At 30.4% G+C, this 22,611-nt stretch overlaps 3 protein-coding genes and 1 non-coding gene across 6 annotated transcripts; all 4 read left to right on the top strand.

Annotated features, from left to right (window-relative positions):
- The first annotated feature begins 3,456 nt into the window (after positions 1-3,456).
- LOC107007503 (protein CfxQ homolog) lies at positions 3,457-7,549 on the top strand. 3 transcript variants are annotated; one of them, XM_027913676.1, is made up of 8 exons: positions 3,458-3,770; positions 4,722-4,769; positions 5,068-5,178; positions 5,295-5,393; positions 5,485-5,595; positions 5,673-5,976; positions 6,372-6,511; positions 6,599-7,549. In XM_027913676.1, exons 1-8 carry the CDS (start codon positions 3,633-3,635, stop codon positions 7,145-7,147), a joined length of 1,500 nt encoding a protein of 499 aa, XP_027769477.1. In that variant the 5' UTR covers positions 3,458-3,632; the 3' UTR covers positions 7,148-7,549. The 3 variants fall into 3 exon arrangements, with proteins under 3 accessions (XP_015061635.1, XP_027769477.1, XP_015061634.1); XM_015206149.2 differs by lacking the exon at positions 4,722-4,769 and having other exon boundaries at positions 3,457-3,770; positions 5,295-5,397; XM_015206148.2 differs by lacking the exon at positions 4,722-4,769 and having other exon boundaries at positions 3,459-3,770.
- An 824-nt stretch (positions 7,550-8,373) lies between these two features.
- LOC107007456 lies at positions 8,374-12,183 on the top strand. The gene is made up of 5 exons (XM_015206083.2): positions 8,374-8,792; positions 9,301-9,338; positions 10,310-10,580; positions 10,941-11,224; positions 11,644-12,183. The coding sequence occupies exons 1-5, from the start codon at positions 8,466-8,468 to the stop codon at positions 12,071-12,073; spliced, it is 1,350 nt and encodes a 449-aa protein (XP_015061569.1). The 5' UTR covers positions 8,374-8,465; the 3' UTR covers positions 12,074-12,183.
- A 1,937-nt stretch (positions 12,184-14,120) lies between these two features.
- On the top strand, positions 14,121-14,202 carry TRNAS-GCU. Its single transcript has one exon. It is a non-coding gene; the product is annotated as a tRNA-Ser (tRNA).
- Positions 14,203-20,352: 6,150 nt separating this feature from the next.
- LOC107006655 (transcription repressor OFP8) lies at positions 20,353-21,749 on the top strand. Its single transcript, XM_015205171.2, has 2 exons — positions 20,353-20,703; positions 21,102-21,749. The coding sequence occupies exons 1-2, from the start codon at positions 20,424-20,426 to the stop codon at positions 21,662-21,664; spliced, it is 843 nt and encodes a 280-aa protein (XP_015060657.1). The 5' UTR covers positions 20,353-20,423; the 3' UTR covers positions 21,665-21,749.
- The last annotated feature ends 862 nt before the right edge of the window (positions 21,750-22,611 follow it).

Here is a 22,611-nt window from a genome sequence, read left to right as displayed (position 1 = left end):
TATAAAATTTGTTAAGATAAAATGATATTCAAATTTTGTTTTATTAAATTAAAAATACATCAAACGTCTCAAAGCATTTTTTAATTTTTTTAATCTTACACATACCATATGAAAAATTATAATTAAAGACGGATTCAATTTTTTTTTTTAATATATCAAAAGAATTAAGATAAATAAATTGAAACAAATGAAAAAATTAATATACAAATTTACTTATAAAGTTTCTTAGAAAAAGTTACAATTAGTAGTTAATTAGTGTGGATTTGATAAAGTATGAAATCTGGTAATTAATTTAATAACTCCAACTTGTTAATTAGAGCATATACTAATATAAGCATAAAACCACACTATTAGTTAGTACTTCACGTTCCAAAACATAATATATATAAATAACGATGTTATTTGTTTGAATATATATTACGTCAAACATAATCACATATTTTGTTATTTTAAAATTCTGTTTTAAAATCTTTTGATATATAAACACACGCATATATATATATATATATATCAAAATTATATTATATTAAACTTCGTTATATAAGACTTAGCTTATAATATCGACATGGTAGGCTGGAATCACAATGACAGAAAATGACACCTCTCAACTAGTGTCGGAGCCACTTTACAATATAATGAGTTTTTTTCGATAGAAAATTATGTGATTTAGGTATGGTTAAAATATTTTATTAGGTATATAATAGTAGATGTCGAATCACTTTTTTTATATTGAGTTCTTATATTTTTAAATTTTAAATCCCTTATTAAAAATTGTGATTCCGTCACTACTGTCAACAAGTCTTTATTTACAATCCTACTTTGACATTTTCGTTGAATAAAAAATTATCAAAAATATCTATTTTTTTATGTTATTAGGGGTCATTTCGTCATTTACCTATATTTGTATTCATCTTTAATTTATAACCTCGGGGCAAATAATTTTTTATATAAGGAAAAAAATTGTATTTCATACTATAGTATTCGATAAGCTATATCTATTGTCCTATTGGGAACAAGTTAATTCGAGAATTTGTTATTTTGCAATTAGATATTCGGATAATTTATCTCATCAGTATGATATAAATGATGAGATAAGTTATCCTAAATATAACAATCAAACAAGAATAAATTTTTTTATTCCATTACTATTTTTTTATTCTATACTATTTTTTTTATCCCTAACATGATGATATAAATTAAAGATTCGTCTATTTAAAAATAAAAAAAGAAAAACTGTATCTAAGGTATTCCTTTTTCATCTTCTTTTTTTTTTCCGGGAAAAACAGCGTTTTACACCTAAACTTACGTTTAAATAAATCTTATTAATAATATTTTTAAAAACTCTAAATTATCATTATTCCACGCAGTTGTTTATTTAATTATAATAAATGAAGAAAAATATCTTTTAATTTTAAAATAAATAAAAAGAAAATATCTATTTTTGACATAGAAATCGAATTAAGTGAAATGAAAAATTATTACCTAACCGACAATTGCGGAATTGGCTATAAAAGATTAATCTATTTCTGTTTTTTTAGAAAAGAAATAAATGACATTATTAAATTGACATCAGAAAAGGATAAAGTTGTGTGACCAAAAAAACATAATAATAGAAAATTTTACCAATCATAATTTGGTCAAAAAAATGTCATTATTTTTTGTTAGAAAAAAAAAAAACATGTGAATGACAGCGTGATTATAGGAACTTTAATTAGAAAATAATATTAATATAGTAACAAATTTTTCTTCCTACCTCATAAGTCATACCTATTAGCCTAACTAAATAAAAATATTATGTTGAGAGTACAATTTGAAACCCCCCCACCCCCACCCCACCCCCACAAAAAAATCAAAAAAAAAAAAGGAAGAAAAATGAAAAAAAAAATAGGAAAAAAAATATTTATAAGAAATATTAAGATGGGAGAAATATGTTGATAATTTTTAAAGATTTATTACTAATATATTTTACTTAAATGTTTGAATTATTATGTATTTCAATTAGATAATTTTTTGTTTAAATTTTGAAAAGAAAAATTATGAATATCTTTAAACGTTTAGTATGTACATTATAAGTCAGTCATATCTAACTCAACTAGAACATGTTTTATGTAAGTTTTACGTCTTAGTGGGCTAACACATATAATTAGTGAGGTGAAATATTAGAAGTGAATGACTTTTCTAAGTAATGGCTGGTTGAATAAATGCTTATGAACTTTTTAAAAATTTGCTTGAATATATCTAGTAAAAATACTTTAATGAATTTAAGAGATTATTGATGTATTTGCTAATTTTTAATTCATTCGATTATCGCTAGACAAAATAGTCTTGTTATTATATGGTTCAACTACACATTCACTTCACATTCAACAAAAACGAAATGCCGAGTAAAGTAACCAGTGAACTCATCATGCTCATGATCTAAAGATTGTAGGTTGCAACCAACAAATTAATATGTCAATTTATCTGTTATTTTGAGTTGATATAGCTCAAAAATGTTCTTAAAAAGTTATATTATAAATTCTGAAAAAATATTTATATTTCTCAAAAAGAAAAACACCGCTTTTATTGGGCCTTGTGCAATTTTGGCCCAATCCAAGAATGATGGACCTGATAGCTGATACATTTGGGCTTTGGCAGAGATCCACCATGCAGAACACCTTCGCGGGTTAGTCAGTCCGTCTAGTAATTGATTATGTATTTAACGTATATTATATTATCGTAACTCTATAATTGATATGTCCAAAGTCTAACATTGTTGCAAGGTTTCAATTTATTTATCTTTTTTTAGTCTATTTAGTAAAGAATACAATCTCTTTCTCTTTTGATAATTTTTTTAGTGGGAGAAAGTTTCAAATATTCCATCAGACTTTGAGAAAAAAGTTCATCTATAAACAAATAACGACATGAATAAGCCTTTAGTCAAACAAAATACTCTATTCGTTTCACAAAGAATGATTTACTTTGACTTGACACGGAGTTAAAGAAAATAAAGAAAAATTTTAAATCTTGTGGTCTTAAATTAAAGTTCTTTAATCTTGTAGCCTTAAACATACCACGTGGAAAGTTGAAATTAAAATGTTACCAAAAATAGAAAGCGGTCATTCTTTTTGTAACAGACTAAAAAATAAAAAAGGTCATTCTTATTGAAACGGAGAGAGTAACATGTATGAACCAAACTTTTTACGAAAGACATAAATAAATTTTTCTTTCTCAAAGTTTGATGACAGACATATCTTAGCGTTGTTCTTTTTTTAAATTTTGACTTTTCACATGATATACTTAAAGATTATAAAAATAAAAAATATTTAATGTATATTATAATCAAAATATTTAAGACCATAAAAATTTTATGTTCGATTTTTTTTTATTTTCTTAAACTCCGTCGAGTCAAAATAAGGAAAGAACTTATTGCTATTGGTATCCAGCTATGACAGCCACCCAATTAGAATTTACTAAAGAAATTAGTGGCCACAGCTGCTAGATTTGGCCTAGTTTTTGTGTACCAAATGACTCACCTATGACTTGTTTGACAAAATTCCTCTGAGAGAAAAAATTCTTGTGTTTACCCTTTTTCCCTTCAATCTCTGTTCTGTTGTTGATACAGAGAGGGGAAACAAAGATTGGAAGAAGAAATGCAGAGGACAAGGGATCAACGTTCAAGATCTTCCAGACCCATAACTATTCATGGGTTAGCACAATCTGGGGATGTTGTTGCCTTTAAAAAGTTGCTAAATGACAACCCTTTTCTTCTTAATGAACGTAACCCTGTTGTAAGATCTCTATCTTGCTCTCTTTGGCTTTATGTATTAGTTCTAATATTTTGGTTATATGTATGCAAATCTTTGTTGGCTTTAGCATTTTTCATAAAAGGGGTTGTTTTTATGCATTGGATCATAAAGATGGGTTCTTTTTTTATCTGTTTGAGCTTTGGTGGACAGAGTGAATGAAGTAGCTTTTGCACATACCCTGTTTATGTGTTAAAAGATCATGAAATGTTTATAAAGATTTGATTTTGAATCTGGTTATTAAATCGTATGTTAATTTTGGGTCGCGTATAGGAACCCATAAACTTTAAATCCTGAATCTGCCTCTAACTAACATCGAGGTGCGGAAGATGGCCTGAAAATGATGTTAGGATAAAGAAATGTGTCTTAAAAAAAGCCAATTTGTACAAGGGAATTGTGTATTAAAGAACCCCTTAATTATAGGATAGTGCAATTATGAATACCGTGTCGTTTGAGGAAATTCCAGTTGAATATCAAGAGTATGTTCTTGAAATCCTCTAGTTATGCTTTATGCATGCAACTGGGAGCTCGAAACCTTGGACCATTTGGGGCAAGATTAATAGTGACAACAATGAATAAATAGAGGTTAGATACTAAAATAAGCTTAAAAGCATTTGAACAATGAGAATATCCTTATGCATCTTCCACTTTATTGGCTATAAGAAAAGAGGAAGATGCATAAGATATCCTTATCATCCTCATAAGCACAGTCATAGACAAAATCAGTTTGCCCGTGTTAAACATCTATATTGGTTATTGGATTTAAAAAAGCTTTTCTTTTTGCTTGTATGTTTTGTTGAAATCAAAACGTGGCATTTTATACATAATAACACAGTTGATTTGGTAAATGGGTGGAATGGAGCTTAGCTGAATGGTTATCTGGTTGCCAATTTAATAGTGTTAATTGTACTATGCTGGTGATGTTTGTGACTGCAGGTATGGAAATATCATGGTCAAATGCTGATATATATCTTCTTATTTGGAGTTATGTCCTGCCCTTTATTGTTTCAAGATGTTGATGTTTTACTTAGATATGGAGCTAAATTTGAGCTAGTATAAATAGTCGCTGGGGTTATGATTTCTTTGATCTTTCTTGCTTTTATGTGTCCTTTGGAAGTTCCTAGAGGGGAGGGAATGAAACAGGGTACTGGTAGTTTGGTAGAAGTTTGAAACAGTTGGCTACTGATCATGTTTATCTGGTCATAGTCTTGTGGAAGCTAGACTAGATGATTGATTGTGAAAAGTATTTTCTTTATATTGTTTGCTACTTTTCTGGATGCAGATGGTGCAGACGCCTCTTCATGTTGCTGCTGGTTACAACAATGTCGAAATACTCAAGTTTTTGCTCAGTTGGCCGGGCCCAGAGAAAGTGGAGCTGGAAGCCAAGAACATGGTACGTGAAGGAATCTACCAATTACAGTTGCATTTTCTTTTGGAGCTGACTGGACTTGGTCACTCTTGTAACTTCTTGCTTTCTTGTTTCTGGGGTTAATATTCTGTGCATTGCAGTATGGAGAGACACCATTGCACATGGCAGCCAAGAATGGTTGTAATGAAACAGCAAAGATGCTTCTTGCTCATGGTGCTCTTGTCGAAGCCAGAGCCAATGTGTGTATGTTTACTGCTTCAGTTGTGATTGGACCATGAACACGTGCTTCTCGCTTTGTTCTAATTTTCATTTTCATGTGGCTTTTTGCAGAATGGGATGACTCCGCTGCACCTTGCTGTTTGGCACTCATTACGAGCCGAAGACTATTCAACAGTAAAGACATTGTTGGAGTATAACGCAGATTGTAGTGCTGAAGATGATGTACGATAGATTCCATTTATTAAAAACATCCTGTTCCTTTACTAGTCTTTGCTAATTATGAAATATATGAAGTGCAGGAGGGAAAGACTCCTATACATCATCTCTCTCAAGGCCCTGGAAATGAAAAGTTGCGCGAACTTCTCCACCAGTATCTTGATGAACAAAGAAAACGTAAAGCCATTGAAGCATGTAGCCAGACCAAAGCTAAAATGGATGAATTAGAAAGCGAATTATCTAAAATAGTGGGGCTAGATGAACTTAAACTGCAACTCCGCAAATGGGCAAAGGGGATGCTCTTGGATGAGAGGCGTAAGGCCCTGGGGCTTAAAGTCGGTGCAAGAAGACCACCCCATATGGCTTTCCTTGGTAACCCTGGTACAGGTAATCAAGTCTACATTACAATTTATGAAGAAAGCATCTTTAGTGATATGTTGTATCATCAATCAATAGAATTTTGACTATGTGTTTCCAATACGGCATCGTACAATGTTTCACCTGGTCTATTTATTGAAAGGGTGGGGGCCAATTACTAATGGAATTCCTTCCTTGTCTGCTCTCTGTAAAATACTTGCATAGTTTTAACGAGAAGCAAAAAGATGAGGTGAAAAGCTTACAGAAATAAAGAGCATACCTTGTAGCTCCTGGTTACGTCAGGGATACTGTTGAATGTAGGATGTGTTACACCTTTTACTTTTTGGTGTATGCCTTGCAAACTTGTGTGTTTGATGAATATCTTCTAGGTCGATTTATAAGATTTTGTGATGGTACCATTACAGGAAAAACTATGGTTGCTCGAATTCTTGGAAAATTGCTTCATATGGTGGGGATCCTTCCCACCAACAAGGTGACAGAGGTGCAGAGAACCGATCTGGTTGGTGAATTTGTTGGTCATACAGGGCCAAAGACAAGGAGAAAGGTAAGTTTTCTGTGACTCTCGAAATTCTTGCACATTTCCCATAAATATTTTATCTTTTAGCTCACCAAGTCTTGGGCAAATATGTAGATCCAAGAAGCTGAAGGGGGGATTCTTTTTGTTGATGAAGCCTATCGATTAATACCTATGCAGAAGTCGGATGACAAGGACTATGGTTTGGAAGCACTAGAAGAGATAATGTCTGTTATGGACAGCGGGAAAATTGTAGTAATTTTTGCAGGTTACAGTGAACCAATGAAGCGTGTTATCACTTCTAACGAAGGTTTCTGTAGAAGAGTAACAAAGTTTTTCCATTTTGACAACTTTAGCTCTGAAGACCTTGCCTCAATTCTTCATCTTAAAATGACCAATCAAGCTGATTGTAGTTTGCTCTACGGATTCAAGTTGCATCCTTCATGCAGCGTTGATGCTGTTGCAGCGCTTATCAAGGAAGAAACCACTGAAAAACAGCGCAAGGAGATGAATGGAGGTCTGGTCGATCCATTGCTAGTTAACGCAAGAGAGAATTTGGACCTGAGACTCAGTTTTGACTGTATAGACTCAGACGAACTACTAACGATTACTCCAGAGGATTTAAAAGCTGGTCTTCAATTGTTATCACAAACAGGAGTAGCTTAGTCCTCCTGACTTCTCTCCGAGCCAAATGGAGTGTGGAACAACGAGTTGCCACAGAAGTTATATGTTATACTTTGGGAAGAAGGTTATAGAGATTCTCATATATCCGACCTTGGAACGGATATTAGCTAGAGGTAGATTATCGCAGGCTTGCAGGTCTGTCTGTTCTCCATGGATTATTTCCTCATGAATTTCTCTTTTATTTTTTCACATATTGCAACCTTTGTATTAGTTAGTTCATTGCATTCATTCTTGCTATTTTACATATCTATTTAAATTATTTCTTATACTTAGGATATTCTTCATGTTGTTTGTTATAGGTTGGATGAAAATTGTTGTATTGAACTGCTACAGAAAAATTGTTATCTTTGTAATATTTAAGAAGTTGTGTAGTTTTTGGGGTTCCTTCTAGTACTCCATTTTGTCAATTTTATTGTTATATTGATTCTCTGACGCTCTATCGGAAACAGTTTTTTTACCTTCACAAGGTAGAAATAAGGGTCTTCGTGTAAACCACTCTTCGAACTACTGGATGTTGATTCTCCAAATATTATTATCACAGAGGGAGAATTGTTCTTTTAGGATCCTATAAGTTCTTAGCGAGAGAACACTTTACTAATGCATTAATTGTAAGCAAGTTGACATTGACTATATAAATTTTCACTATCTATATATTTTTTCAAGGATTAGTTTCGCAAATACCACCTTTTAGTTTACTTATTATCATTATTCGATATAAATTTTATAAATTTTTAAAATTCCTCATTTTCGCGCATCATATTATCGTATCTTGCGCATCAAGTTAATGTATCTCGCGCATCAAATTAATGTATCATGTATAAAATGTACCTCGTGCATCAGATTAGTGTATCTCGTGCATCAGATTAGTGTATCTCGCGCATTAAATTAATGTATCTCGCAAATCAGATAAGTGTGTCGTGTATAAACTCGCACATTAAATTAATGTATCTCGCCCATCAGATAAGTGTGTCGTGTATAAACTCGTGCATCAGATTAGTATATCTTGCGCATCGAATTAATGTATCTCGTGCGTTAGATTAATATATCAATGCTCATATTATTATATTCGTTTTGAGACATTTTTAAAGGATTAGATTGTAATTTTATCTTAAAATTATGTAATTTCTTACCGCGATTTTTTCGATAAAAAATTAAATAAGCTACCACTTTGCGTGCTAAATAGCCACCACGAAGAATAACAGATTTTTTCTCACTCTTTTAACAATTTTTTCATCACTCCATTGCTCTTCAGTCTTCACCATATCCTCTTCTCTCTTTCTCTCTCTAAAAGAGAAGAGCTATGGTTCATCGCGCTCTCTCTCTACTCTCTTCAACGTCTCCATCTTCAATTCCTTCGAATTTCAACTCCGATTCACCTTCCCCGTCGTTTTCCTTCCGGCGAATTCCTCGTTTTCCGAAGCTCAACGTCTTCTCGAGGCAGGTATTGATAGATAATAACAACAATGACTCACCGGAGCAATTCCTGCAGAATAATTCGATTGCTGATTTTATGAGGTTCAGAAAAGGAACCACCTCTGATGATAGCGTTAGCACAGCTGAATTGCAAACCGCCGTCGTTACTTACCGGAAGAAGTTCCCTTGGTCTCTTCTTCAACCTTTTCTCCAGGTTCAAATTTCTCTCGCTGAACCCGCCGGAATTTTCATAGTTAGTGTGTATTATACTAAGCATACTCCATTTGAACACTTGAACTAAGAGTGTTTCCAATTAGACAATTTAGGCTCAAATTTAGAATTCCTTTATTTGTGTGCTCTCATTAGTCTACTAGTTAAGTTAACCGTATAAAACATGTCATTTCTCGTAACACATACATTCGTCTATAGGAGATAACGTATTTTATGTGGTTAATAGACGAACAGAAACTCGCGTGGAAGTTTTTTTAAAATTTGAATTGGAAGTATCTACATTGGAACACTTTACTAGTAGTGAGGTGTTTAATAGGAACAAGGCCTAGTTGAGTGTTAAAATGGAATATCCTAACAAGTTTGAGGAGCTGTCTATGTAAACGTACGAACTTAGATTCGAGCCTTATTAGAGAAATGATTCAATATTTGGCTACATTTTGTGAATTCAAATTCTGAAGTTTGATTGTGATTGCGAAATTTTGACTGTGTAGGTTGATTTGGTGTCGACAATACACATTGCTGATAAAGAGTAAGTTCAATCTTTCAGAATCCAGAAAAAGGTTATGGAGCTTCATGTTATGTTGATAGGAAGTGAGATTATTTCTGTTTTTAGCTTGATTATGGAGATGTAGATTGATTGATTATGAATTCATCATCAATTAGTTGAAGACGTTAAGATGATCTTTTCTTGTAATGGTTTGCCCTTGAACATGGTTGCATCTATGTTTTATCATTTATGTGAAACGCCAAACAAAATAGCAAACTTTTTGTAAAGGTTGACACAAAGACATATGTGAGGAATTAGAAATGTATACGATAAACAGCTAGTTTATAGGGCTGTATAATTCAATTTGCATGAGTGAAAAGTAATTGATTGGATAAAGTTGCACCTTTTTGTTGCGACTCTCAAATGGTAATGTATAGTATCCATGTCAATGTGGTAATTGTATTTCCATTGGTACATATTGTCTGCACAAGCTTACACACTGAATGTATTCTGTAGTTAGGGCATACTAATACATACTTTATGCAAATCCCTGGTGTAAACCCATGGTTGTATGAAACTTCTTTGTATCCTACCACTGTTTTCACACCCAAGGTCGGTTGCTTAACCATATCAAAAGATAACAGTACATCACAACTTTGGGGTACTAATCTATAACCTGTCTGTCCGTCAGAAGGATTTGATAGAAGTAATCATTGTTCCGATTATTAAATAATTATCCCATACCTTTATGAATCAGTTTTTGTATAGAGTCTGATTGCTTATCTACCATAGCTTCTATCTTGATTCTGTCTTGTTATCATGGTTATTCAATTTATGTTCCATAATGTTTTATCTGATATCTTGATGTGTATCCTGATGTCAAGTATCGTCAATGGGAACTGATGTCAAGTATGGTCAATGGGAAACATCTTTCTAACCTGCTATGTCTGTATCATTCTTTTCTGATCTTGTCTGACAGAACAGTTGAACTTGGATTGATATTGTATTTGCAGGTACTTCACCGCCCTGCAAAAGGAACTTGAACCATATGATTGCATTCTCTATGAGATGGTAGCCAGCAGAGAAAGTTTAGACAGTAGAAAAAGTTCTATTTCTAGAAAGAAACTAAAAAGTTCAAGATCAAAGGGATTTAATATTATAGGCTTCATCCAACGGCAGATGGCAAGATTTCTCACGCTTGATTTCCAACTAGATTGTCTCGATTACGAGGGTGAGAATTGGTACCATGCCGATCTTGATTTTGAGACCTTCAAGTTACTCCAGGTACTCTGTGATAACTTTGCTGCCAAGTCCATTACTTGTTAAATGAATTGCTGATTATTCAGGATGTTCATACACTTGTAGCCTCCCTCTCACTTCACTTGGTTCATTTCATGTCCATTTGAGCACATGACACTTGATTTATGTGTATTTCTATGGTACGGATTGAAAGTTGATTTATACGTATTTACGTATGGTGCGTGCATGAATATTACTATTTGTAATTTTGTATGTCAGACCAACACTTCTAGTTTTAACGTGCCATTTTTATCTTCTTTTGTCAGTTTTCTCTAGTGCAAGTATAGATTAATTCTCTGTCCATACAATCGGATGATCTCACCATGTTATGTATAATCCTTTCAGACTGAAAGAGGCGAGAGCTTGTTCACATTTGCCAGAGATATGACACTTAGATCAACAAAAGCACTTGTGCAACCTACAATCCCAGATGATCTTGACCCTTGGAGATCCAAACTTCTATGGGCTTCTCGGGTGCTGCCGATGCCTCTTGTTGGACTTCTTATCATTGGAGGTGTTTGTACAGATGTGAAAAGCCAACCATCTGAATATCCTGAACTAGAAGCCTTATCTAGACTTGATTTTGGTGCTGCAATGAAGGTCTTCCTGGCAAAGCGACTAACATCCGAGTAAGTTTATTTTGGGCTCAAAATGTGAGTTTTGAGTTGCAGCTGTCTGGAATATTTTTACTTTTCTCTCGTCTTTACCCGATGAGAATAAGAATGACATAAAGAAAGCACACCTCCATGAAAAAATGCAAAAAGGAGATGCAATGGGACTCTATAACGGACACCCTCCTCCCTCCATATCACATGTAATTCATGAATGCAAACTCAGATCCTACTGTCTGTAGGTTTTTGCATCGACGTAAAGGATAACTTTCCAGATAATCGCCTTTGCTCAAGGCTAATTTTTATTTATTGTCTGTGATGCTTACAATTATTTATTGTTTCTTGTCTACATTTAATATCAATGCTTCTTTTCTTCATGCTGGGTACTCCCTCTCTTCATTTACAAAGGTAGTTACGTCTTCCCATTATTCATGTAGATTCACACAGGTCACAGCTGATGTAGAGGCGGAATCTGTTATCATCGGCGAGAGAAACAAAGCTGCATTAGAAGCACTTCAAAGAGCTATCAACGAGGGTCATAATAAGATAGCTATCCTTTATGGTGGCGGTCACATGCCAGATTTGGGACGAAGGCTACGAGAAGAGTTTGACCTTGTCCCTTCTGAAGTACAGTGGATAACTGCCTGGTCCATCACGAACCGCAACCTGACAACCAATTCACTTCCTTTGTTGAAACAAATGGCAGAAGTCTCAGGTTGGCCTCTAAATCGATATCAGACTTTAGCTCTGCTAATTTTCTCTTCTGTTCTTGCATTGGATCTTTGGTTTTGGGAACTCTTCTTTGGTACTACAGCTAATTGGATTTCCCAAGTTGCATCAGACATTTCTCAATATGTTCATATGTAGAATTAATGTAATCAAGTTTATTGAAACAATTAGGTCAATGAAGCCTTATGTACATATTCATGGATTCTATAGTTAATCATCATGCTCTAAAGTGAAAAGTTGAATTATCATTTTGCCCCTCTGCTAAATTAAAATTTGATTGAATATAAATATTTTAATTACATAATGGTAGAATCTGAAGTTCTTTAAGCCCTTTAATAATTAAATTATCATTTTCTTGATAAGTGAGTACTTTGATATTGTTTTTTATCGTAATCATAAATCTCATAATGAAAGAATTTGAAAAAGTTATGATATGGAAAGTCATTCATCACTTTAATGTGGAAATCAATTTCAGAATTAAAAATTTGAATTTAAAGGGTCATTTCTTAATGCTATTTAAGAACAAATTTACAAAGATGAAAGCTCACAATAGGAAATCGAATTATGGAAATTGCACAATTCAACATGAGAAGATAAGAGAGTTAGAAGTTGCAGCTGAGGACAACCAAAAAAATGCTGAAAATTGGTAATCAAGAAGAAAAAATAGCAGCGGAAAAAAAGAGAGTAAATTTAATACACGTGTAGTATTAAACAGTAAATAATTTTATGTTGATACGTAGGTTGTGCATCGATCGGTTCGTTTCGATTTTATGTATTATCGGTTTTTAAATATGCCAACTCAATAACAAATCAATAAGATACTATTATTGGTTTTTGGTCGTTATCGATTTGGTATATCGATTTTTAAATATGCTAACTCAATAACAAATCAATAAGATATTTTTATCGGTTTTTGGTCGTTATCGATTCGGTTTATCAATTTTTAAATATGCTACATCAATAAGATATTTTTATTGGTTTTTGATCGTTATCAATTCGGTTTACCCAATAAAAAAGTGTTCGTAAAATATCTATATGACTTCTCACTAGCCTCCAAGAAATTTTTTTATTTTTAAACGGACAAGGGCCTAAAATACCCTAAAAGTATTGAAAATGGTACAAAATTACCCTTCATCCACCTATTGGCTCCAAAATGCCCTTTTCATCCACATATTGGCTCCAAAATACCCTTGTCATCCAACTTTGGGTTCAAAATTGACCATTTTTTAATTGTTTTAAAATTAAACTCTTTAAATATTTTTTAAATACTGGGCGTTCAACTATTAATTATAATTTTAATTTATTAATATAATTTATAAACCAATCCACTATCCACTCATTACTAACAAAACCTCACTCAATTAATAATTCAATTATAATATCAAAATCGTCATAAACACTACTAAAACACGATGAAATTATAGATTACTGAAAATGACATTCAAAATTATTCGAGTCCGAATCGAAGCCCCAATTAAATTTAGGTTGAGCCGCTTATTTAGGAGGACACTTTCTTTCAAAATTAAATTAGAAATTTATGATTAAAGGTAAAGAAATAATGCATCCCGAATTAATTCATGCACTTTTTTTAAATATAATTTTATAAATATTTATGATTTATTTTAAAACCTTTAATATATTATTTTGAAAAAAAGTTACCTATGAAGTAACATTACATAATTGAGACGTAAGAATAATTAAAATGAACATAGTCAGACTTTTGAGTTTATCGGTGATTTTTATGTAGCCACTTGAATGTATGATAATTTACTTCTATATTTTTTAAAAACACTCAATTGGCAGTAGCTTGCATTAATAATGTCACGGGTTCATTAATTTAGAGGGATTTAATTAGTAATGGGTGGGTAGTGGATTGATTTATAAATTACACTAATAAGTTAAATTATAACAAATAGTTGAGCGCCACGTATTTTAAAAAATATTTAAAGAGTTTAATTTTAAAACAATTAAAAAATGGTCAATTTTGAACCCAAAGGTGGATGACAAGGGTATTTTGGAGCCAATAGGTGGATGAAAAGGGCATTTTGGAGCCAATAGGTGGATGAAGGGTAATTTTGTACCATTTTCAATACTTTGAGGGTATTTTAGGCCCTTTTCCGATTTTTAAAAAATGGAAAAATTAGTCAACAGTGGTATATAGTTTTACTTAAACGTTAAACAACTTGTCGCTTTGGCCGAGTGGTTAAGGCGTGTGCCTGCTAAGTACATGGGGTTTCCCCGCGAGAGTTCGAATCTCTCAGGCGACGTTGCTTTTTTTGCCATAGGTAGGTAATATTTCTCCATCATTGAACCCTCGATATGGAGTCACCTTTGATATGAAGCGATTTATCCTTCAAATACGACTTTTCGATGTAAAATTTGGCTTTAATATGAAGGATTTCGGATCTCTCAGGCAACATTGCTTTTTTTGCCATAGGTAGGTAATATGTCTCCATCCTCGATCCCTCGATATGGAGTCGCCTTTGATATGGAGTGATTTATCCTTCAAATAAGACTTTTCGATGTAAATTTTGGCTTTAATATGAAGGATTTTATCCTTCGTAGTGAGTCTTAATCGCCGAGCCATTTATCCTTCAAATAAGACTTTTCGACGTTTAACTCAACTTTGACATGGAGCAATTTATCCTTCAAACTGAGACTTTTCAACGCAAAACCAAATTAGTTGACCATCAAAGCGGATACCGAGTACTAAGTAAAAAAAATAAAATAGAGTATATATTTATAATGTTACTAGTACAATTTAATTTTGATGTATTAAAGAGTACAATTTACTTTTTATGTAGAATTTCTCAGTGTCACTAGTACAAAAAATTCATCATAAATTTAAGAAAATTGAGAGACATATTTCACTATGACAAGTACTTCACATAATAGTGTACAAAAAAACAAATGCACACATTCAAATTGTTGTCCTAAAGTTTGTCCAATATATATGTCAACTCACAAATTGTTGTCCTCCAGCAATGCTCAAGTACATATTCAAATTGTATTGATAGGTAAAAATAAATAAAAATCATATCTAATAAATAAGATTTTTAAGTGTTTGATAATAATTTATAGGAAAAAGAAAAAAAAAGACACTGACGTAATAATATTTTTATGAGTTCTGAAATATAAAGTTACTTATGCTGTGTTCATGTTGAGCCTGTTTACTTCGGTTTCAATTTTTTTAAAAAATATACTTAGATCAAGATGACGGAGGCGAGACTGAAATAATTTTGTATATGTAAAGAAGATATTCATAAATGTCTTAGTAAAGGGGCGCGAGAGATTGTTTATGATGGGTTTAAGAAGTGGTAGAAGTCGATTTGCTGAAAAGAAGAGAGGTGTTTAAACGGGACATGATACACTGAAGCTTCGCATAGACATGGTCCGTAGTTGAGCGCCGTTTAATTTTCCTTCTCATTATTATTATTGTTATTGTTACTCTATCTCCTAATATTTTATTATTTGATTTTATTATTATCGATTTATTTTAATTTCAGTTATCTTATTGTTTATTATATTATTATTCTTTTTTTCACTATTTTCAACCTGACTTCTTCGTTATATATAGTATTTCATTTTTCTTTCTAATTTTGATATATTTTAATTAAGTCGAATATTTATAAAAAAAAAATAACCTCTTTGCTTTCATAAGATACGAATAAAATTACGTACACGTCACCCTCTCCGAAATTACATTAGTACTTAGTTATGTGTACCAAACGACATAATTAGTACTAATCAACAATTGAATAAATTTTTCAGCCAAATGACAAATTATACTAGGTTTTTGGTCGGGTGGTTAAGGAGAATTAGCAAACATTATTATTATTTTTTCAGAGGATAAATTATATTGATTTAATAATACCAAATAAATTTTATTATTTTTTGGGGGAACCAAATATACACAATCAATTCCTTTTATTTTTTCTTATTTTTTCAAAAAGAATCAAATAAAATAATGTGTTCTTACTGGTGGTTAGAAATTAATGAATTAATTGTTACAAAATAATCAAACCAAAGAAAGATAATTAAGCACAATCTCAAAATATAGGAAAAATATCATATTACTTGTACAAACAATTAGCTAGGAAGGTTTTATAAAATAGTTTGCTCTAAAATAAACCTTAAAGGGTTTAAAATATACACAATTCTTTTTAAATGTTTGTCCATATAGATTACACACACTTATTCTAAAAAAATTCACCCCTTGATCATGATAAATGATCGATCGTGGTGATAAAACACGTGAAACTTAGCTTGATAAAAAAAATTCCCAAAAAATACAAATAAATTTTCATGTTAGTCTAGTTGAAAATCTTGCAAATCTACATATAAAGTGTATAGATATACGAATTTAATCTGAAAATGTCGAATCAAATATTATCACGTATAAATTGAAAATTGAATAATGTATTGACTAATGGTAAGACAAATAGAAAAGCCTTTTTACTTCAAAATTTTCAGAGCCCATTTTGGTAGGTGACATACAAAAGCATCAAATCAAAGGAAAAAAAAAATCAAGAACCAATGTCAAAGGCCATATATATTGTATTTTTCTTGTCATATTGAGCTGAATTCAACTTTAAAAAGCTGAACCCATCACTTATTTTATGAAAAAAATGTCTTCTAGCTTTTGTATTACTTCTTCTATTACTCAAGATAACAAGTGCATGAATTTGTTTGTTTGTTTTTTGGAAGCTTCTATGATGTCAAGATGCTTTTGAAAGTTTGAGAGATCTACCGACAAAGATCGTGGTGGGGTGGTAACTGATAAGTACTTATTCATCCTTAATTAGACGTGACAACTTTGAGTCCCTCTATGTATAAAGTCGTCTTTATTAGAGAATACTTTACTTCTGAAATTTCTCGAATACGAATTTGAATTTAGTCAGACTCTGATGTATACACCAACCAAGAAAAGGTTGAGAGATCTAGTAGAAGAGAAAGGGAGAAACTATATATTAAATTTTAATTTAATTTTTTTTTTTTGTATATATACTGATAGTATCTTGCTGATTTGCTGTCACGTTATATTGTTATTTTGCTATCATGTGTCAAATATTTTATATTTACGCGGAGTGTTTCTCGGAAAAAATCTTTCTATCCTATAAAAGTAGGGGACGAGGGGTAATAAGACATATCACGTTTTAATCTATCCTTAATCAGAAATCTCGAGTTTAAATTTTTGTAGGAATAGAAATATTTTTGTTGAGAGCGACGCCTTTAACAATTAGCATTGAAATGTGTGAATAATAATATATTGAACCTTAAGACAAATACGGCGGATAAGTTTTTACCCTAAAGAGTAATAAGATATATCACATTTTAGTCTACCCTTAATCAGAAATTTCGAGTTCAACTCCTTATAAAAATAGAAATATTTTTGTTGAGAGCGATACATTCAAAAATAAGCATTGGAATACGTGAATACTAATTTAGTCGAACCTTAAATGAATATGGCAGGTAAGTTTTTACCCTAGAGAGGTTAAAAAGATTGAGGTTAATGCAGTACTCTCCAAGGTAAATAGTTCCTTGCTAAGGCAGTAAACTGCTGAGCAACAGGACATAAATATAATGACAAATATTCCAAATATAGGGCAATTTAATTTACTGTTATTAACATATAAGAACATGAAAAAAGTGACAATTTTACCTTTGTCTTCCCATCTTTGAATCTCACATTTCAAAAAGATTTAAAAGGATTCGATCATACGAGTCTATTGTACGCAATAATATAATATTGTATTTTTGTTAGAAGTTATTTTCATGGCTCAAATCTTCGATTTCTTAATTATATTAACAATAACTTTATCAATTATCTCAAGATTTTCCTTAATTATTAATTTTAATTATGTTTAACTTATATATGTTGTTAGTATAAGGAAGTGTTTATACCATCAAGTCATCTTTATTTGTTATAACAGATAATCAGTTTTATTTTAAAATTATAAAATTCACATATTTATTTGTTATAGCAGGTAATCAGTTTTATTTTTAAAATTATAAAATTCACGAGTGATCTAATTGTGGAAAGAAAAAACTAAGGACGACTACAACATTTAAACACTTTTTAGTTTACTAGATTATCATTTTGATGATTATATATAATGAGTTTATGTTTTTTGCACCCATTGACCCTTAGAGAATTTATAGATAAATGCTCTATAAACACATGTAACTTTCGTATCGAATCTGATATAATAATATTAAAAATAAGAGTAATAATAACTTGTTCAATACACTCTTTTATTTCTCATGATGGGAAAGTGTACTCAAGGAGTTTCTTGTTTGGAGTTTAGTAAAATTCTAATATCAAAGACTTTGGAAATTTCATATTTTTGGAGATATTATTATGGTTTTTGTTACTTGGGAAAGTGATTAAGTGGAGTAGTTGTATTGCTTCTTTTGCAATTCCATTGGATATTTATTGACAAATAGTAGTCATTTTGAGTCTTTGGGATAGGTCTCAAATATTTGGGTAAAATGTTTTTTTAGAACAAAAATAATTCAATCTTTTGTTGTTTTAATGTTTTATACTTAGGGTTTGTTCCGACGTATAGTATGAAATCATGATACGAAGTTAAAAGTTTTGTTTGAATATGCAATTTAGATTTTCCTCAATTTTTATACAATCTTATCAAATGAACAAAATATAATTCGTAAAACAAGATATCAGAATATCCTAAGGCGTCACATTTATAAATCACATATTTTCATATTTCTTTTATAAATAAATATAACAAACTTTTAAATACACATCGCTGGTACGAATAATCTCCTTTTGTAAAATTTATTTATTTTTTGAAATCCCAAATTAATCATTTTTTTTTGTTGTTGGAGAATTTGGAATTTGCAATCATATCCTAATTTTATATATTATTTCAAACCTAATTGATATTCTACCCTAAAATTCAAAATTCATAAATTTTATATGTTGAATATACTTCTTTTTACATTAAAAAAAAAAAGAATTCAACACTTCGAGCATTGTAAATCTCCATAACCATGATTATTTTACAAAAAAAATAACAAATTTTATTTTATTTATTCATATTAAGTGAGTTGGATCCTGTTTTTCAGCAGAATGTTTTCATTGACTATATATTATCTTTTTTTTTAATTACTATATTAATTACTACTTTATTGTTTCTGTTTGGAACGTTAATTAGTTGGATCATAAATTAATTTATTATTTTATTTATTTGAATTTTAATTTTTCAAAAAAGTATTATTAGAAATATCCTTTGTAGTTTGAATTCAAAATATCAACAAGTACTACTAACATCTCATTTAATTTGAATTTTTTCTCCATAATTGGTCCCCTACATTCTATTTCTAGACTTCTAGTAGTATTATAATTATATATAGCATGTTTGGTGCTTTTAATTAATCAAACTTTTTAGTGATAAGACATGTTGTTGCTATATTCAAACTTTCGAATTCCTTATAATTATTTTACTGTGTGTCGAAAGTTTATCAAAAATTATTTTTCTATCTTCAGTTCTTCACGAATTATTATATAGGAAAAGATAAAACATATCTTTAAAGTACTTGAAATTGGAGTCTTTGTCCATAATTTAGCTCATGTATGTCTTTATCGTTTAATAGTTGGTCCAAATGTGTAATTAATTTAATTAAAACTCCTAATTAACTCAATTAGGCAATTACTAATCAAGAAACACTTCATCATAGTTTTTTACTCGTACACTTATTTCAAATTCTGAAATAATAATTTTTCAATCGAAATTTCTTTATATCACAAAGGTAAAGGTAGGATATGCGTACACAATCCCCTTTCCTGAACCTTACTTGTAAAAGTATACTCGATATGTTGTTATTATAATAAACAAGAAATGTTTCATCATAGTTTACCCATGCATTGAGTTCGAATCATTTTCTCAAAAACAAAAAAATATTGAATCGAGGATCCATCAGAATCTACCTCTCAACTCCATACGAAATGCGTAATATATACACTCTTCTCTTAAATTCTACTCGTAAAAAATATACTGAGAATATTATTATCACGATAAGCAAGAAATGACTAAATGTGTCCCTAAAATATAGGAAGTTGAACAAATATGTCTTTATTATTTTATTAATGATCTCAATTAATTAATTTATTGAAAAGTCTATTGATTAAGACCTATATACATGAACTTTTTTCATATTTCAGGGAAAAAAGTTAAGGTGGACTAAATTAGATGAGATTGAATTTTGTGTGTTAAAAAGGGACAATAAAAAGGACAAAAAAACAGCAAAAAGTTGCACTATCTGACCTTTTTTAAAAAAAAATAAAAAAAAATTACACATTTTTTTAAAAATTGTTCTCTTCATGATCAATTATACTTTATATTATATATATATAAGTCTCCCACTCATACCCTAATAATTGTATAATAATTCTCTCTTCAATTTCAAAAAAAATAAAAAAAATTCTCTCCTCTTCTTCATCTTCTTTTTCTTTTTGTCTTTTCAAATGGAAAATAGATTTAAAATGAAAATTTCTAGTTTGTTTAAATCATCATTTGGTTCTTGTAAATCCAAGAATATTTCTGATGATATTGATAATAATAAAAAATCAGTTTTTCAAACTCAAAATCATCAACATTATCAATTAGTTGATCTTTTCTCTCCAAAACCAACTCCATTTCCTTCCATGTTTAGACACAAATGCCCTCAAAATCCACTTCCGATCAGTGGTGTACGCAGAAATTTTTTACAAGCAGCAGTATCGGTCTATTGTCACAATACGACTTGTAAGTGAGTTTTGGTTTCGATATTATATGTTGTTTTCTAGGCTATACTATATTTCTTGTCTCGAATTCATTATTTACTTTTGCATGATGTGTTACGGCAAAAATCTTTTTTAAAATTATTGAATATACTTTTAACTAATCAAAGACTATGTATTTTTAGAGAATTCGAGTAATATAAATCATATATATATATGCATCATTTTCTAGCATACTATACTTACACGTACATGTACGAAAAAAATTTAAATTTTATGCGCTGACTAAAATGATAATGATAATCAACATGTTATAACATATTAAAATAAATTGATATATATAGTATGTGTATTTTTTTTGTTTGTTTTTTTACGAAGCAGTGTTGAATAACATCCTGACTAAAATCGTCTTTTTTTTTATAGTGGATACAAATGGACAAAAATGCCCTCCAGCATCACCAATTTTTCCTCATGATGAGTATTCTCAAGAGAATTGCAACTCTAAATATTATGAAAAGAATTCCAAGAAGAAAAATAAGAAGAAAAAATTCAAGAAAATGACAAATTCAAAAATAAAAAGATTTACTAATTTTGATGAAGAATTTGCTAATTTTCATTATAAAGGTATTTTTAGTAGTGATGAAGAAAGTGAATGTGATGAAGATGACAATAATACCCTTTTCTCATCAAGGTCATTTACAAATTCTGATTCATCGGAATATTCTCTCCGGCGAAAACCGCGGCGGCGGAGGGCGGCGAGAGGTGGCGTAAAGGGTAGTCTTGCGGTGGTGAAGAAATCAAAAGACCCTTATGGTGATTTTAGAAATTCAATGTTGGAAATGATTATGGAAAATCAAATATTTGGTGCAAAAGAACTTGAAAATTTATTAAAATGTTTTTTAAAATTAAATTCACAATATCATCATGAGGTAATTATTGATGTTTTTACTGAGATTTGTGAAGCTTTGTTTTCTAGTTTGTCTTAGGAAATAAGATAATGTATTATTAATTTGTTTTGTTATGAAACTTTGTTGTTGTGTTTTATTAAGAATGAATGAGTAGTTAGCGTAATATTTTGAGTTTGAGTTATGCGTATGGAATTATATTTGATATGAAGTGTTTTACTTTCTTTAAGGCGAAATGTTCTAAATTTAAATTATTCGAATTCTGAAAAGAATATTGTGTAGAGATGATCACTTAGCTAGAAGTAATTTACCATTCCTCCTGTTTCTAATTATTTGCGTATTTTTAAATTGGCACACCTATTAAAAATTAATAATTGATATGTGAATTTATCATTTTATCCCTACTTATTATGAAGTAAATGAATTAAAATTTTAATATTTTCAACAAATTTTTAAATAATTAATTGAGGGTGTAATTGATTTAAAAAATTATCTTTTTTTAAATCTGTCAAAATAGACAAATAATAAAAAAAAATATAAACGAATAATTAGCGACAGAAAAAATATATTTATCTAATAATAAAAGGTTTGGCACTTACAATCCTTTCAAAAAGATAATCTAAAGAATGTAATCTTATTTAGTACGTATAATTACATGTTATTATTAGAAATAGTATTTTTTTTTCTTTTAAAAAATATGTGTAACTATGTAAACATTATTATTTTTTCTAGATCTTACTTGTGAGTTGTGAAATAATATTGGATTAATAATGTTAAATTCGATTGTCTTTTAGTTTTAGTTTATGAAAGTTAAAACTCTTTCATAAACGAGTTAAAGATTAATAATTAATAAGATAATTTCAGATAAATTTGATGATCAAATAAAAAATAAAAAATAGACTGACAATAAAAGGCAAAAAATGACAAAAATAAATTTTCATGGATGATTCTAAAAGGTGTTTTTACTTTATAAAATATTTGATTGATGATGGAGATTGATGTAAAATATTGCATTTGTCTCATTTTTT

This window comes from Solanum pennellii, chromosome 12, assembly GCF_001406875.1.
Source record: "Solanum pennellii chromosome 12, SPENNV200".
Lineage (NCBI taxonomy): Eukaryota > Viridiplantae > Streptophyta > Magnoliopsida > Solanales > Solanaceae > Solanum > Solanum pennellii.
The sequence above is the reverse complement of the archived record's forward strand: the minus strand, read 5'-3'. Positions and strand labels throughout refer to the sequence as shown.

What these genes read in the sequence shown, in the direction of transcription:
- LOC107007456 (XM_015206083.2), top strand. Translation starts at nt 8,466, where the DNA reads ATGGTTCATCGCGCTCTCTCTCTACTCTCTTCAACGTCTCCATCTTCA. An exon ending in ATACACATTGCTGATAAAGA is followed by an intron (nt 9,339 to 10,309) that starts GTAAGTTCAATC and finishes TTGTATTTGCAG; the next exon opens with GTACTTCACCGCCCTGCAAA. An exon ending in GCAAAGCGACTAACATCCGA is followed by an intron (nt 11,225 to 11,643) that starts GTAAGTTTATTT and finishes TTATTCATGTAG; the next exon opens with ATTCACACAGGTCACAGCTG.
- LOC107007503 (XM_027913676.1), top strand. Translation starts at nt 3,633, where the DNA reads ATGCAGAGGACAAGGGATCAACGTTCAAGATCTTCCAGACCCATAACT. An exon ending in TTAATGAACGTAACCCTGTT is followed by an intron (nt 3,771 to 4,721) that starts GTAAGATCTCTA and finishes TTGTGACTGCAG; the next exon opens with GTATGGAAATATCATGGTCA. An exon ending in TTGTCGAAGCCAGAGCCAAT is followed by an intron (nt 5,394 to 5,484) that starts GTGTGTATGTTT and finishes GGCTTTTTGCAG; the next exon opens with AATGGGATGACTCCGCTGCA.
- LOC107006655 (XM_015205171.2), top strand. Translation starts at nt 20,424, where the DNA reads ATGGAAAATAGATTTAAAATGAAAATTTCTAGTTTGTTTAAATCATCA. An exon ending in CTATTGTCACAATACGACTT is followed by an intron (nt 20,704 to 21,101) that starts GTAAGTGAGTTT and finishes TTTTTTTTATAG; the next exon opens with TGGATACAAATGGACAAAAA.